Source organism: Theropithecus gelada, chromosome 9 (genome assembly GCF_003255815.1).
Source record: "Theropithecus gelada isolate Dixy chromosome 9, Tgel_1.0, whole genome shotgun sequence".
NCBI classification, from domain to species: domain Eukaryota; kingdom Metazoa; phylum Chordata; class Mammalia; order Primates; family Cercopithecidae; genus Theropithecus; species Theropithecus gelada.
The window spans coordinates 80,253,796-80,271,369 of record NC_037677.1 but is presented as its reverse complement, the minus strand read 5'-3'; the positions used below and the strand labels follow the sequence as shown (position 1 = coordinate 80,271,369).

General features: G+C 35.3%; 1 protein-coding gene across 16 annotated transcripts in view; it reads right to left on the bottom strand.

Annotated features, from left to right (window-relative positions):
- The window catches only part of PCDH15 (protocadherin related 15), a 1,828,063-nt gene that overhangs the window by 146,129 nt on the left and 1,664,360 nt on the right, over positions 1 to 17,574 (bottom strand). For all 16 annotated transcript variants that reach the window (XM_025396095.1, XM_025396103.1, XM_025396104.1 and 13 more), the window contains 2 exons: positions 10,925 to 11,065; positions 8,907 to 9,019 (listed from right to left, as the gene is read on the bottom strand). In XM_025396095.1, coding sequence (XP_025251880.1) covers positions 8,907 to 9,019; positions 10,925 to 11,065 — 254 coding nt within the window. The remainder of the gene's footprint in view (positions 1 to 8,906; positions 9,020 to 10,924; positions 11,066 to 17,574) is intronic.

Genomic DNA, 17,574 nt, shown 5'->3' with positions numbered 1-17,574 from the left:
TAGATAAGATTAACATTTTTTCTCAATTTCTAATGAAAAATAAATTATAAAAAATTATTTAAACAAATATATGTAATTGTAAATAGATATGCAGAAACTACCCAATCACTTGAATGGTTAAAAAATCAAAGTTTAAATTTGGAATGTTTATGTGTAATAGGGGATATTACTTGGACTTAATTCATTGCCGCCCCCCCCCCCACCAAAAAAAAATGGAACTAGTTGGAGATAATTTTGAGAAAGAGAGATGGAGGATGTTTCAACAATAAAGAATGAAGAAATGCCATTAGCTTGTTAAAAACTCTTTGCTTAGCTCTTTGTTTCAGGGAAAGGTAGTAGAGCAAGAAGGAAGAATGATCACATGGGGCATGCAAATTCTAAGACACTAATATCATTGTTGTATCTTTGTCAAAAATAGAAACTGAAGGAATGAAATAAAAGAGGAACAATGTGGAAGATTTGTTACAATTTGAGATTTTTGGTTGTGTGTATGCTTCTAAAATATACAAACGTTTGTCTACAGTTGTAGAAAATATCACAGAATCCTTGGAGTGTAGCTTTTCCAGTAGGAAGCCTCTGTGGCTGGTGGCACCTTTGCATGAATTCTGCTCAAGCCCACTGGGCTTGTTTCACCCACTCAGCCTAGCAGGCTTCACTTGGATTCTTCTACCAGCCTAGATCCCATGCCTGCCAAGGGCGAGCCAGGCACAGAGCAGTGAGGTGGGGATGAGTGAGTGAGTGTGGGGTCCACCACTGTGCACAGCCATGGACGCTGGCTACTGTGGTGGGAAGGGCAGCTCCAGGAGCCAGCACAGATGCCAACTCCATGCAAGCCTGTGGCTGGATCTGGTGCACCACAAACAGCTTCCACTGAGGGCACCCATGTCTGGATGAGGGGAACGTGGTGGCACCTGGTAGCTTGGAGACAACAGAAACCAGAGTCCCAAAGAGGGTGTCATAGGCCTGGCTCAGGGAGCCCCAAGGTCTGGGATCACTAAAAGGCCACTTTGCTTCTCTTCTCTCCTTCTCATCGTCTACAATGTGGCAAGCAGGGAGACATGTGTCAGCCGTACTTGTGTTACTGCTCTTTCAGTCCTGCCATTCAGCAGGTCCCAAGTTCTTGTCCCATATCCAGGAAGAATTAGGTATGTGGCCATCTGAAGGGTGAGCAAGGCAAAGAGGTGCTTCATTGAGCAACAGTATTTCTCTCAGGTGACCTGAAATGGGTAGCTCCTAGATGCAGGCAGCCTGTCCTGATGTCTGTAGCCCTCAGTGGAGAGGAGACTCAGAGTGGGTAGCTCCTATCCTCAAGCAGGTTGTCCTGATGTCTGCCTGAGTCTGGTTGAGTCTGGGGTTTTTATGTACTTTAGAAGGGAGAAAGTGATTGCAGATTGGTCCATGGGCAGCCATAGGCAGCCTGGAAAAAGCACCATAAGTTCTCACCCCAGTCCAGGGAACTGGCAGGCTGGGTGCCAGACTTCAGGCAATCCTTGGCTAGAAGGTGAGGTTTCACCAGACCCATCCCTTTCCACCCAGGAGCCTGTCTGCCTTCTGTTGCCATTCATGGCACCCAGGCCATTTTTGCCCAAGAGGTGACTGCAGGCCTGCTCCAGGACACCCTCAGCCCCACCTTGGTTTCCTTTCCATGCTCACTGGTGCCCAAAGTGCAGAGGGGGCTGAGGTGGCAAGGGGCTTGTGTGTCAGCACCACCATGAGTGCGTGCACACCCAGCCAGGTGGTGACAATGCTCGGGGCTTGATCACAGCTTTGCTCCGAAATTGGAGCAGGCCTCGGAAGCAGGGAGAGGCCAGGCATTGGGAGAACACACTTTGAGCCTGTAGCAGGAGGCGGACCCAGGTCCACAGTCTCAGCTGGGAGCTCTGGGCTCTGGCCCCACCAACTCAGAAATGCATGGGGCCCCTGCCTGTTCCCAGCTCTCACTGACTCTGCAGAGTGCACAGCCCCAGCTGTGCTTCCCTGGTTGCAGCCAGCGTCTTTGCAGCAAATGCTCCAGACAGGTCGCTGCTGTCATCAAAAGGAATAGTATACAGTATGAAGAGTTATATATTTCAAAAGTTTTAAGAAGAACTCATTGTTTTCTGGATAGAACAGATGTTCATTAATGACAAATGAACACACAATGTCTTGATCCTCCATTTCACCTAAGTGACTCCATAAAAGATTGATGTGAAAAGGTCATGAAATTAACAAAATGAGTCTGTTTCAATTACTATAACAACCCTACAAAGCAAAGAGAATCAAGTGTATAGTAATTCTTATCTACTATAACTCCGGCCATTATAAAAGTAAACATATATCTCTATGGGGCAATTTTCTTCCCATTATGTGATTACTCCTACCCTTGATTATTTGAAGTCAGCCATCAGGAAATAACATATAGTTCACAGGATTTGAAAAAAAAAAAAACCTCAAATCTTTTTCCAATACATATAAAAATCTTAATATTATAAATTATAAACCAGACAAACATCATTTTCCTTAAGAAATGTGTTTTTAAATACCGACAACCTACTTTATTGAGTATAGGGTTGTCTTTGTAAAATTTTTGAATGATTTTCAAACTTCATTATTTCTTTTTCAAAGGAAAGTAAAGTTTTTTTTTTTTTTTTGAGACAGTCTCAAAAAAGCTCTGTCATCCAGGCTGGAGCGTAGTGGCACAATCTTGGCTCACTGCAAGCTCTGCCTCTTGGGTTCACACCATTCTTCTGCCTCAGTCTCATGAGTAGCTGGGACTACAGGTGCCCGCCACCAGGCCCAGCTAATTTGTTTTTGTATTTTTAGTAGAGACAGGGTTTCACCGTGTTAGCCAGGATGGTCTCGATCTCCTGACCTTGTCATCCATCCGTCTTGGCCTCCCGAAGTGCTGGGATTACAGGCGTGAGCACCACCATGCCCAGCCGTAAAGAAGTTTTTAAATATGGAAACGAAACAGAGGCATACCATGATTAACTATGTGGAAGGAGGGGTTGACTTTTTATTATGTCGTTACTTTTACATAAGTCAGAAAACCTATTAATTATCTGTCATCAAAACTTTGCAGGCAAAGCAGTAGGATTTTCCTTTAGCAAATATTAAAGTACTTACTATGGTGTTTATTACTTGTGCCTATTATTTTATTCTTTTACAATTTTAGAAGAAGATAATGATAGATCTATTGTTATATTCCAGCAACTAAGCAATTACCAATAGAACAACATAAAAGTGCTTTCAATTCTAAAAAAAGAACAATGGATTTTGTTTCTCTGTCTAGCTAGAACTGGTATATTGAAAAATGTTATGCCAAATAGTAATTGCAACCTCTCAAACATTTTTGATGGTCTTTGCCATGCTAGTTTTCAGCTCATAACTCAAATTTACACTTTGCCATTATGCTTTCATTTTTATTTTCTTTTTATTTTACTTTTGTGACCAAGACACTGAAACTTCTCAGAAAACTGGAGAAGGTAATTGGTTGTATCAAATATCCAATCTTTAGCTTGAAATTCAGAAAGGTTTGGCTTGGAATATGTAATGTTAATACTCATTAAACTGAAATTACTAAAAATACAGATTTTTAAAACCAACCAGAAATGTTAATCTGAGATTTGCTTTGAATTAAAAAAAAAAAAATATTCATTTTCTTGTTATTTTAAGAACAATTTACTTCATTAATACATATTTAAATGTAAAAATACTTCTATTCTGTTATATCATCAGCTTATGTACCCACCCCATTTTGCATTCTAAGTCATTTTAAAATCACTGTGGCAATTAAAATCTATAAATCCGTAAATTGTTTACAATCACATATTTAATGTGCAAGGTCTTCGCCTATACCATTTCCCCTTTTTCCTCAACAATTGAGGTAACACTAGGACACAGTTGCCTAGCAAGGAACAGCATTCCTCTCCCCTTGTTAGAGCTAAATGTAGACCTGTACCTGGATTCTCACAACGAAATGTGAACTGAACTGAAATGAGGTGAAATCAATTCTCACCTCACTTGATTAAGGAAATCTCTAGATGTGGACTTCTATCTTTTTTCCCCTTTCCCCTGACTAAAATGGTAATAATGAGTTATTTTGAAACAGAATGTTGAAGATGGTCACCCCTGAGTTGCCCAGGTCCCTGAACTCTAAATCATTGAAATTTGGTGGTTTCCTATTACAGTGGCCTAAACTAGCCCTAACTCAATCTGATTGCCCTGAAATTTAATGATTTAATGACTATCTAATAGAAATAAGTCAATGGAGTCAGTGATGGGAGGGGGAGGTATGGGTCAATGATTCAGTTAAATATTCTACGATAAATAAATATTTTATCTTTAATATCTCTCTTTTATACCTAATCATTTGTTAAATGCTAATTTTTCCTATGGAATTCAAACACAAGTATTGGAATGAAGACATTCCTGAGATGTAATAACCATGTGTACCTCAGCTTACAGTGCCAGATTACTGCTTTCCATCTGTAACACATTATCTTCTCTTACACCCTACAAAGAACATAAATCCGGAGCTATCATTTTTGTTTCCCCCAAATTTAATCACAAGAAGTAGAAGGTTTTTCACTAGGAGTAATTCCAACACAAAGGACCATCCTAATGATCAAAAATTAATAATGTCATTTAGCATCTCTGGGAATTATGTGCATCCAGTTGAGGCAGTAAAATGAATTTGAAAACAGTAGGGAGGGAATGAGGCATATGAGGTTGGCAGAAACCATTATGTGCTTCACTTTTTTTTTCATTAAGAAAGGAAAGTGTGTTGGCCTCCAAAGCAACCTGAAATGGCACAGGCATATTGCCAAACTAGCAATTGAACATATTAAAAGAAAATATCATACAGAAATAAAAATATTCTACCATGAATATTGTTTTTAAAATGTCAAGCTGGGAAATACTGCAATATGAATGAGAATGACTTTTAAATATGATTAATTAATTATGCGATTAGTTGTTGGAAACTAATAAAATGTTGAACAACTTAGTTGAAACAGCAGTAGCTAATGGGACTAAGCCTTCTAAGGAAATGATGCAGACCACTTAGTTGCATATTTTTTTGGCCAGAAAACAGTCAAATGGCAGAATTCAGAATTCACCAGTAGTTAGTAAGGAGAGGAAATGTAATCCAGCTATATACCCATGAGAAAAAGGATTTAGGAGGCATCCAGATACTGCTATCTATGTATTTCCTCAATGATCTTCAAAAAGAATGAAGAGATAATTGAAGATGATAATCATTAGACTTAAGTTTCTTTACAGTTCAGTTAAAATTTTGGTTCAAATTTAGACCTATATGAACATAATTATATTCAATTACTTGCATTTATCCAAAAAGTAGTGTCCTTGTTCACATTTGGTATAACATCTATTTTTCAAATTTTCTGGTTATTTGATAAAAATTTAATCCTTTTAAGTATTCAAGTACTACTAAATGCATTATGACCAAAATACTGATTCTTAGAATCTCTGGGAGTTATGTGTGTACAATTGTGCATATTATTAATACACAGTAGGATGCAACAAGATTACCAAATTATCTTTATAATTCAGAATACCAAATGAACTGGGATAATGGAGGGCAATTTTGTAATTGTTAGAAAAGTTCTGAAAGTTCAAAATTCTCCCACATATATCTATGTGACTGTTGTTAATTTTAGTACCACACAATTGGCTAATTTTTGTTCTCTAAGTTAACAACAACTTTATTAAGAGAATCTATTTGAAGTTAATAGTTTTATGCAGAGATGGTACAAAATGGTAAATTACACGTTGAACAACACATTTGCATTTTTAAAACACGGCATTAAGCAAAGATACTTAAAAAAGAGAGTTAAATGAGCAATGCCCTGCTTCAATTTATGACCTTGGCCTGGATATTTTAGCTAAGAGAGAAGTCTAGAGGCATATTTCTATTAACATGAAATGAGTTCTAAATGAAAACCTAGAGAAACAGTACACCACTTAAGTTTATTTAAAAAGGAACTTTAAGCATTTTATCACTTTCTTCTTCTCTTGGAGTTTCCAAAGATAATTAGACTTGCCGCAAGGGGCTTTGAAGAACACAGATGGGAATTTTAAGTTAAAACTGTGAGCGTTTTTTTGTATTCACTTAGAAGAGTAAGTATATTTTTTTTTGAGAATACCTGATCTAGATAATTTAGCGAGAAACATAGAGAGTTTATATCCGTCCTGTTCTTGAGAACTTCAAAATTAACACATTCAGAGAAGTTCTTCAAAAACAGAAAACTGTGCACAGGAGTCCCCCTTTATTTATGGGGGATATACTCCAAGACCCCCACTAGAGGCCTGGAACTTCAGATGACAACAAAGCCTGTATTTACTATGTGTTTCTTTTTTTGTTTGTTTGTTTTCAATCTGATAAACCAGACTTACTAAGTGACTGATGGGCAGCCTGGATACAATGGACAAAAGAATGATTCCGCTCCAGGGTAGGGTGGCACAGGACAGTATAAGATTTCATCATGCTACTCAGAATGGCATACAATTTAAAACTTATGAATTGCTTATTTCTGGAATTTTCCACTTAATATTTTCTGACCACGGTTGACTTTGGGCAACAAACTGTGAAAAACGATACTGTGGATAAGGAGGGGACTATTGTATCCCATAGCAAGGAATTGGAATCCAATCCAAAGGACTGGAAGCACAGGTTTCTATTTCAGAAAAAAGGAAACTAATAGATAATAATGTACATATGGGTGAGAATAATCTTTTAAAATGATTAAACAAGAATTCTTATTTGTTTTACATATGGTTTACATCTCAATGATTTACATACATGCTATAGAGGATTTTCTGGTAATTATATTACACAATTTACTTTTGTGTAGATTCTTCTAAAGGCAGATTTGTATGAAAGGATAAAACTGCTTGGTTCAGTGTGTTAAGTGTTTGCAGATGTGTCCCTCACCTACCTTAATCCTCAGTACCTTAGCTCCTCCTGTAGCTTAAAATTATTAGTTCAATCTAAGAAATTGTAAAACACTAAAATCATCCTAGAACACGATCAAGTTCTCCATTATATGAGATATTCATTTTAAATTATCCTCAATTATTATCATCATCCAACTTTCACTTTTTCTTTGGATAGACTAAACTACTAAAATATTCTGGAATTAAATGTAGACTCCCATACCCCTTATTTATATTTCTGCATATGCTGATTATTCAGTGTGGAGCTTCTGTCTATATCTTTTTGGATTGATTAAACTCTACATTTCCTTCAAGATACAACTTAAAACTATGTTAATCATGTTCAAACATAGTTAAGTGTCCCTTAGGCTGCTTCCTCAATACTGTGATCTTATTTTCACCACTGTGTTTTCACAGTGTATTATATTTTTCATACAATTATTTGTTTCCAGAGATACCACAGAGCTTGCTTTCTCTCTCTCTCCAGGTAAGGATATGGCAAAAAGGCAGCTGCCTGTAAGACCAGAAGAGACCCTGAACCTGACCGTGTGGACACCCTGGTCTTAAACTTGGATTGTCAGCTACCAGAACAATAAGAAATGAACTTTCTGTTGTGGCCAGGCGTGGTGGCTCATGCCTGTAATCCCAGCACTTCGGCAGGCCGAGGCGGGCATATCAGGAGGTCAGGAGATCAAGATCATCCTGGCTAATGCGGTGAAACCCCACCTCTGCTAAAAATACAAAAAATTTATCAGGCGGGGTGGTGGGCGCCTGTAGTCCCAGCTACTTGGGAAGCTGAGGGAGGAGAATGGCGTGAACCCGGGAGGTGGAGCTTGCAGTGAGCTGAGATTATGTCACTGAACTCCACCCTGGGGCAACAGAGCGAGACTCCATCTCAAAAAAAAAAAAAAATAGAAAATAATTTTCTGTTGTTTAAGCCACCCAGTTTGTGGTATTTTGTTATGGCTGCGTCAGGTGACTAATACAGTATATATACAAACCATAAACTATAATATATAATATTGGTGTAAATGCATATTTTATATATATAAATGTATATGTATTATATGTGTGTATATATAGTGTGTATATATACAGTATATTTATATATAAATTTATGTATACACATAGTATCACAGTATATATATACACACACTACATTTATATATATGTACACACTATGTATATACACACACTATGTACACACACAAACGCACACACATGCACACATACACACTGATTAGATGGAAAATATCATTGCAGATTACATGCCAAAATTGGAAATTGAATGAAATTTTCTATCTGGCAATAATGAGAAACTAAAGGTCTATTTCTAACCATTCAGATCATTAATCAGAACTGAATCCCCAAAATATAATGTTGTATTTTAATAAGTTTGTATCAATTTTTTAAAGTATCCATTATTCATTAAACCATTACTAAAACATATTTTATACTAAATTGTCATATTAACTATTTAAAAATTTAAAATATATATTATGTTAATTTAGAAATGCCGAAACCAAAATTGGAAGTCTACTCATAAATTCATATTACATCAATTTTGAGAGACTCCTTTTTTTTTTTTTTTTTTTTTTTTTTTTTTTTTTTTTTTTTTTTTTGAGACGGAGTCTGGCTCTGTCGCCCAGGCTGGAGTGCTGTGGCCGGATCTCAGCTCACTGCAAGCTCCGCCTCCCGGGTTTACGCCGTTCTCCTGCCTCAGCCTCCGGAGTAGCTGGGACTACAGGAGCCCACCACCTCGCCCGGCTAGTTTTTTGTATTTTTTAGTAGAGACGGGGTTTCACCGTGTTAGCCAGGATGGTCTCGATCTCCCGACCTCATGATCCGCCCGTCTCGGCCTCCCAAAGTGCTGGGATTACAAGCTTGAGCCACCGCGCCCGGCCTGAGAGACTCCTTTCAAAAATGCCCTAAACATTTTATGTATTTCAAAATCAGACAGAAATCAATACCTATATTCCTCCTGTGTGAAGCGTGGGATCTCACCAGGATGTAAGACAAGAATCTTCACTGTGGCACTGCTGGACATCACAGGCTCCCCATCATCAAAAGCAACCACCACCAACTTAAAAAGCAATAAAAATTCATTTTAAAGATTATAAATAAGAACAACATAACAGCATAATTTTTATATGTAAGTTTTTAATTATTGGATTCCCTGGTTTCAGAAGGGGGAGCAATTTCCTCACTGCCTACCAGGTGGCAGACACTATGCTAGAAGATACTACGTTCTCATTTAATCTTTACAATAATCCAGCCAGATAAATGTTATTATTTTCACTTGCCAGATGAGAATCCTCAAAGAAGTAACTAACTCTATGATTAAAAAACAACTACCAGCAAAACAAGTATATTATACGATATCTCTCCAATTAAAAACTCATTTCCATAATTCCACTGGGGCCTACAGTAAATACACGATTTTATAGCACTAATACACTTATTTAAAAAGTGTTAAATTCCATCACATAAAAAGCTAATTAGCTTGCTCAAAAAAGAAATTAATTTTCCTAGTGAATTACTTGTTTTCGAGATTATAGGGCAGAAATACTTTAGAAGATAAAATTGGAAATCTTTGTAGTTTAACATTCTTTGGTATACTATCTCTTAAAAACAAATTATTAGGCCAAGTTCATTTGGCATAGCAGAAATTGTTCAAATGATGAAAATTAAGAAAAAGCTTAAGCATTGAGGTGTGATGTCTGATATTATTTATCACTGCAATAGGGTTTATAATTGATTTTCTTTAACAACCTATATTACATCAAAGCAATTCTATGTTTACTTTAAGATATGTTAAATACTTTCAAAACTATGTGGTCCTCTGAAATATAAATTCTTTTGGAATCTGCAGGTTAATAATGTAAACTAATTCAACCTAGATCACAGAACCATCCTGGATCTCAGGATCTCATCCTGAGAGCCATAAGTGACCTTTGGGTTAATGCTAATTTACAAACTGATCAGCTGTTCCAAACAGTGGTAAAATCATGAGCGACACAGTGCTCACTGATACTTACGTGGTTAACTGATAAAGCTATTTCCCTACTATAGAGTCAAACGCTTTATTCACAGTAACAAAAATTATTCTAAGTAACTATTATAAATGGAAATGTTCAAACACTTAATAAAATTGTCTACTTATGGTAATGCAAAATATGTTTTTAATACCTTGCCAGGTAGAGACAGGCATTATTTTGTCAAATATATTTTTAAATATGTAAAAAACAAAAGTGTGAATATGTTCTGTTTCATTAGTTTTTGAAGAAAAGTAAAATTTGACAAAAATCAAATAGATATAGATATTTTCCTAGATAAATGCAAAGATTAACGTAACAACATCCAACTGTTGAGTGGTATTAGGAAAATGGATACTCTCAGGAAAGATAAAGAATGCATAGAAAGGGTTATTTTTTTTCAAGTTTTCTAGAATTATATCAAGAGTACTTATCTTAAGAAAAAAATGAGTAAGGGAAAAATGATATTCATACACATAGTTGCAGGATAGCATTTATTATAAGAAAAAATGGAAACAGTCTAATTGTAAAGCAACTCAATATGATATTAAAAAGAAAAATATAATGTTATACTCATATAGTAAAATACTATGAAACCACTAAAATAACAGCATTAATGTCACTTATTGGCATAGACAACATAATATTGAATTTAAAAAGCAGTATGTATAAGACTATGTGATTTGAAAACATATTTATATATTTGTATTTGTATGAAATGTCATCATGAGGATAGAGATCAAAATTGCAAATTCTGGCTGTCTCCAAGATGTGAGATACCAAGAGGTTTTCTTTTTACTATTTTGGAAGTTTCTGAGAAAAAAAAAATTGTAATTTAAAAAAATTAAAAAGGAGAAATATTGAAATAAAAAAATGTGCTGTCATCTGTTAAGTCAAATTCTCTAACAAAAATTAAACATCAAATAGACTACATAATGAAAAGAGACACTGACCTTAAAAATTGTTGTGGGTTCTTCATTAAGATTGACTCGTGTTACTACTCTTCCAGAATCTTCTTCCACATCAAAAATACTGGCAGGGTAAGGAAACTGGACATCATCTACTCTATACCTCACACGACTTGCAGGTAATCCCTAAAATAAAATTATTACTTATTAATTTGCTGTCACCAAGTTAAAACAAAGTGTAACCATAACATTAAATGGATCTTTAAAATTCATGGTCTTTCAGAAGTGAAAATCGTATTTCCATAATTTCATTCTTTCAGGGTTGAAATGTAGCCAGATCATTATTTCTTCATGATAACTCAATCTGAATCAATGAAGTATCTCTACTACAGGTTATTTTAAAATGATTTATATGAGGGAAAAATTAATGGTTGCTTTGGGCATCTTCTCTACCACTTTCCTTTAATTATGTGAATTACATCTGCCTCTCAAGACAACCAATATCTCCTTTTTTAAATTCAGAGACAGGGTCGTTCTTTGTTGCCCAGGTTGAACTGCAGTGGCATCACCATAGTTTCCTGTAACCTCAAAACTTCCAGTTTCAAGTGTTCCTATCCCACTCTAGCCTCCCAAATAGCTGGGAATACAGGTGTGTGCTACCATGCTTCGCTAATTTGAGAGGACTGTGGTAAAGTGCAGGAATGGGCATGAAAGCTAAAAAAACAAAAATTATTTACCATCTACACTGTGCTGATTACAATGCTAGGTATTTCTATACATCATTAAATTAATGCTCAATCCTTTAAATTACATTAATAATGAAGATGATATTAATAATGGGTAAGTTAACGATCGCTAACAATTGCTAGATGCTTACCGTGTGCTGCAACCATAGTAATGATGACGTATGTGTACTCTGTTACCCATGTTAGAGCTAATGAACTTGTGGCTTACAATAAGTTAAAGAATGCTGAAATATTCCAGGTATAGGCAAGATAAGTTGGAACACCAAAGTATTTCACTTTTAAAGAAAAGAATTAAAATTTGAATTAAAATTTGGTAAGATATTAAAAGAATCAAAGTGATGATAAAGGAACAGTCAAAACTTTGCTGGCTGTCCTCACTTATATTAGGTTTTAGATTGGTTTCATTTGGAACTACATAGGGTGACACTGAGGTGAGCATTATAACATTTACAGTGCTTAGGCCTCGTGAATGTCTTAAGAACTAGAAGTCAAATAAATATCTTGAGCAGAGAACTAGTATGTGGTAAAGTTTGACTTCAAACCTAAACACTAAATTACAATATTAACTTCTTCAGAGAAAGAAACACTTCTATTTGGCATTATTCTGATGCAGAAAAAGCAAGAACATTATCCCCACAGGGTGTTGATTTGCCTGGACTTGACACTTTGGTGTAAAAACAGTTTGGAGAACGTTGTTTTTTATATTGCCATTTTCTTCATGACTGTCCTTGAAAATAATCTGTTGCTCATGTTGGTTCATGAATTACAGTTGGGCTATGAGATAAGTATGTGAATCTTCAGTATTTGTATAATTCCTTATTTTCTGTAAGTTCAGTCCTTTCATATACTACACATCACCACTGATCACTGTCTCCTTGAATACATTCTTTGTTTAACTTTTTTCCACTCTTCTGCCTTTTCTCCTTCCCATCTGGTGCTCTGTCTCAGACTTTTTGCTTGTTCTCACTCTTTCTGGCTACTAAATGCTGGAGTTTTCCAAGGCTCTGTTATGAGAACTTCTATATTTTCTACTTCTACTCTTGGCCCCTGGAACCTCTCCCAGTCCAATAGCTTCAAATATCCTCTATTTGTTCATGAATACCAAATTTTAATATCTGGCTAAACTCTGAACCTTTTAAGTCCAAACTTGCAAACTGCAGACATATAATTGTCTGCAGATATGCTATTTTCAAATAAACATATTCAAAACCAGAATGATTTCATCTCCCAAATTTATAACTCTTCTACTATAGATAATGGCTCTACCTTTTACTAAGGTGTTCTGTTTGAAAGCCTAGGGGTAATCATTGATCCTTTCTCTTAAGACCCATAGCCAAATAATCATCACATCCTGCCAGTACCTCAATGAATATATGCCCTAATGTCTACTCATATCCTCTGTATTTTCTGCAGTAGACTCTTAATTGACTTTCTGCTTCAATTCTATTACAATTATCTCATGACTCCTGCTCAAACCCCTCCAATGATTCTGCATCTCACACACACACAAAATAAATACAAAGTTGTTAGTATGGGCAATCTGATCCTAAAAACATTTAATTTTTGCCTGCTCATCTGATTTCACCTTGCTCATTTCTCTTTCACACATTTTCCTTGTTCCTGCCTCCTTGGCTTTGCCAAGGCAATAGTCCTTTACCAGGAAAATAAGGTAGCAATATAATACACTCATTTCACAAATTGTTGGCTAATACATTTACCCTCCTCTTCTCCAGGCATTCTCTAATACTCCCACTAAATTATCTTTCTTCAGCAACACTGTCTGAAATTATAGCATATATTTTATGTATTTACTTGTTTACTGTTTGTCTCCCACATAAGAATACAAGCTTCATTATGGTAGGGACTCTAGCTGAGTACCTTGAATATTACCTGACCCATATATGTATTCAAGGAGTATTTGACTGAATGCATAAATAGGTGAATGGATAACCACATATCAAGGGTGCCCAGACACTTCAACTGATATCTAAAGTATTCATATATTTCAAGGTTTGGGAAATAGAAAACATTGAATACACCTTGAAAAGCATGTTAGGGAACTGTCAGTTCTGGGATAATATTTTTATATAAACCACTGATTTCACCTAGTGGTGGATGGTCAATTCACCCACTGAAGATGTATAGAAACAAGGGCATTTTTTTAAGAAAAACTTTTGCCTATTTGGACATAATCAGACTTATTATAATCATACACAATGGCTAACCTTGTGTATGACTTGCCTGAGAAAGAGCGGGGGTTTAACAGAACACATTGTAGGACTTGGGGCACAGTGTCATGCAATGTCAGCAACTTTGCTTGCATTTTAATAATAATGATAATAACAAGAGTTGTTAGCTATCAGTTTGAGTGTTTCACTATGTATCAGACTGTATGTATTACATGCATTTTCAAACTTATGATAAGGTCAGAAGTTGGTATCAATAGTACCTACATTTTTTTTTTTTTTTTTTTGAGACAGAGTCTTGTTCTCTCGCCCAGCCTGGAGTGCAATTGTGCGATCTCTGCTCACTGCAACCTCCACCTCTTGGGTTCAAGTGATTCTCCTGCCTCAGCCTCCCAGGTAGCTGGGACTACCGGAGACCGCCACCATGCCCTGATAATTTCTTCTATTTTTAGTAGAGACAGGTTTCACTATGTTGGCCAGCCTGGTCTTGAACTCCTGACCTCGTGATCCGCCCGCCTTGGCCTCCCAAAGGGCTGGGATTACAGGTGTGAGCCACCACGCCCAGCCCTACTACCTGTATTTTTAAAATAATAAAATCTAGGCTTTAAGAATTATTTTCTGAAATTTCCTTAGCTGGAAAATGGCAAAGTTATTACTCGAAGAAACTTGGCTCATACTAAAACAGAGGTTTTTAACATCAAATCAACTTAACATTTTTTCAATACTATCTTAAAGGCAATAGTCCTTTACCAGGAAAATAAGGCGGCAACACAAATGAGCAAAATTACTTGGCAAAGATACTATAGAATTTGATGCCCTAGTAAATCTTGCCTTAGAACACTTTCTAAGAGGTTATGCAGCACATAATCCAAGTCACCTCCAGAACAGGAGGTCAATGATGAAAAAGCATAATTATAGCACCCACTGTTTCAAGAACAAATTTTTAGAGTTTTTGCTAGCATGAGGACCCATTCAGTCTGTAGTACAGTGACTAAAATTACTTATGACAATCACAGATTGGCTCTCGAAAACATAAAATAAGTTAATTATACTTAGAATCTTCTTTTTAATAAAGCCAACATATTTGTAATGCATATGGAATTATGTCTGCAATTGATAAAATGAAAAAGAAAACATGCTGGTATTATGGAATATTATCTCTCAGACGCCTAAAATAGTTTCCTATCCAGAACATCTTAGAACTTCCTGGATGATTTTTACAGATAAGATTGTATGTATATAAATATGAACATATGACTAAAATAGTTTGCTATCCAGAAAATCTTAGAACTTCCTAAATGATTTTTACAGATACAACTTATGTATATAAATATGAACATACATGTTACATAGTGACTATATCAATAAACTTTTTATTCTAAGATTGCTATTATTCTATAGATTACCACACCATCATGAAAGTGTGGCCCTGATAAGATTCAGTTAGCCTACAAGAAACATTTTGATTCTTTTATCACCCATGTTATCAAAGTACCACATTTTATTTGATATCACATATTATGATAACTAAATAACTAAAATGATGTAGAATTTCCTCTGAAAATATTTTAAAATTTTTTTCTCTCTCTGTCCTTTCCTACTATCTTCCTTCTCTTCTTTGCGTCTTTTTGCTTTCCCTTCCTCCCTCCTTTTCTTTCTTTACTTGTTTCCAAAGTCTTTTTAAAATAGTTGTATAATTACACTGTATAATAGGTAAAGGTAATTAGCTTTGGGAAACAGCTCTAGTACTAACATTATTTCTGGGAAATTTACAACATGAATCAAGTCAAATTCATTGTTTTAATAAATCATAAAAATAGTTGTGGCTTTAATCTTGGAAAAACCTCTCATTTTGAAACCCAGAATATCAAGTACTCTATAAAAAAGTTATAAAGTTGATCACTTAAAATTACTAATAATTAGTATTTTTAAAATATCCTTTAACACTTGATTCCACTAAAATATACTAGATATGATCAATGTATTCTAATATATAAAACTCACTCTTATTGGATATGTTTTAAAAACTAAAATAACATAGTAAATGAGTTTATGAATTATATATCTTAATAATTATGATATATGTGACAAATATTTAAGTTATCATTCATATATATGTATATATATATTTTAAAGACAGGATCTTGTGCTGTCACCCAGGTTGATGTGCAGTGGCACGATTATAGCTCACTGCAGCCTTGAACTCCTGGGCTCAAGCAATCTTTCTGCCTCAGCCTCCCAAGAGGCTTGATATGGTTTGGCTTTGTCCCCATCCAGATTTCATCTTGAATTGTAGTTCTCATAGTCCCCACGTGTTGTTGGAGGGACCTGGTGGTAGGTAACTTGAACATGAGGGTACCCTCATGGTGTTCTTGTGACAATGAGTGAGTTCTCACAAAATCTGATGGTTCTGTAAAGGACTTTCCTCCTTTTTGCTTGGCACTTCTCCTTGCTGCTGCCATGTGAAGAAGGATGTGTTTGCTTCCACTTCCACCATGATTGTAAGTTTCCTGAGGCCTCCCCAGGCCTCTGGAACTGTGAGTCAATTAAACTTCTTTCCTTTATAAACTACCCAGTCTTGGACAGTTCTTTATAGCCATGTGAGAGCAGATTAATAAACAGCCAGAACTACAGGTGCATGCCATCATGCTGAATGAATTATTTTAAATTATTTGTAGAGACGGGGGTTTCTTTATGTTGCCCAGGTTGGTCTAGAACTCCTGGCCTCAAGTGTTCCTTTCAATTTGCCCTCCCAAAGTATTAGGATTACAGTTGTAAATCACTGCACTTGGTCTAGATAAACATTAAACTACCAAATATTTGCTTTTATTTTAAATTGTATTAGGAATAGACAGATCTCTCCTTTATATATTCCCCATAAGTTTAATATTTCTTCCAATGAAATACTTCAAATAATCATATTTATTTTGAAAAGTAAAGTATAGAAAACATTTAAAATCAAGATGAAAATTTTAAAATATTAACTTCTACTTCATTCATGATAATATAGTATGCATATTATACTGTATCTCTCTATGTATAGCTGTATATATGTCAAGAGAAATTTTTTGGACCATGAATAATGATTAAAGCTATCTTTTTACAAACAAATCAATATTTAAAATTGTGTTACTCCTGCAATAGATTTATTTTCTATATCATTTTGAAACTGTGATAAAATTGCTTTAATATGAACCCTAAAAGCAGTATACAGAATTACTTTCTTAAAGTTTTTACTGAAATGAGGCTGTCATGTGGTTTATAAATGATCAGTAAATTACTTCTTTGGTTCCATACTCTCATCAACCAAATATAGTGTTCTCTATTTAGGTTCAGAAAAATCTTGAAGTCATTAGTTATTTCTCTGTATTCACACATTATTACCACTAGACCACAGCATTTAAATAGATTTTTAAAATATTTTTAGAAAAAAAAAAATCACAACCATTGTAAGAAACCCACAGAAGCATTTAAGGACTTTGTCAATTAGAAAGGCTCTTCATCATATCTAAATATTTCTTGAAACCAAATCTCATTCTGTCTTCAGCAGTGAAGGAACATAGTGGCTTCTTTTCTTCAGGGCAATATAGCTCCTATAAAGACCAGTGTTTTCACCTGAGCCTCTCTTTATTAGGAGAGCTATTTTTAATTGTTTTTGAATTACCTTAGGCATTGTTTTCTTGCCATTACATTTTTTCTGTATGCCTTTTTAAAATTTATCATAGTTTTGCAAATGTATTTTTTTTTTTTTTTTTTTTTTTTT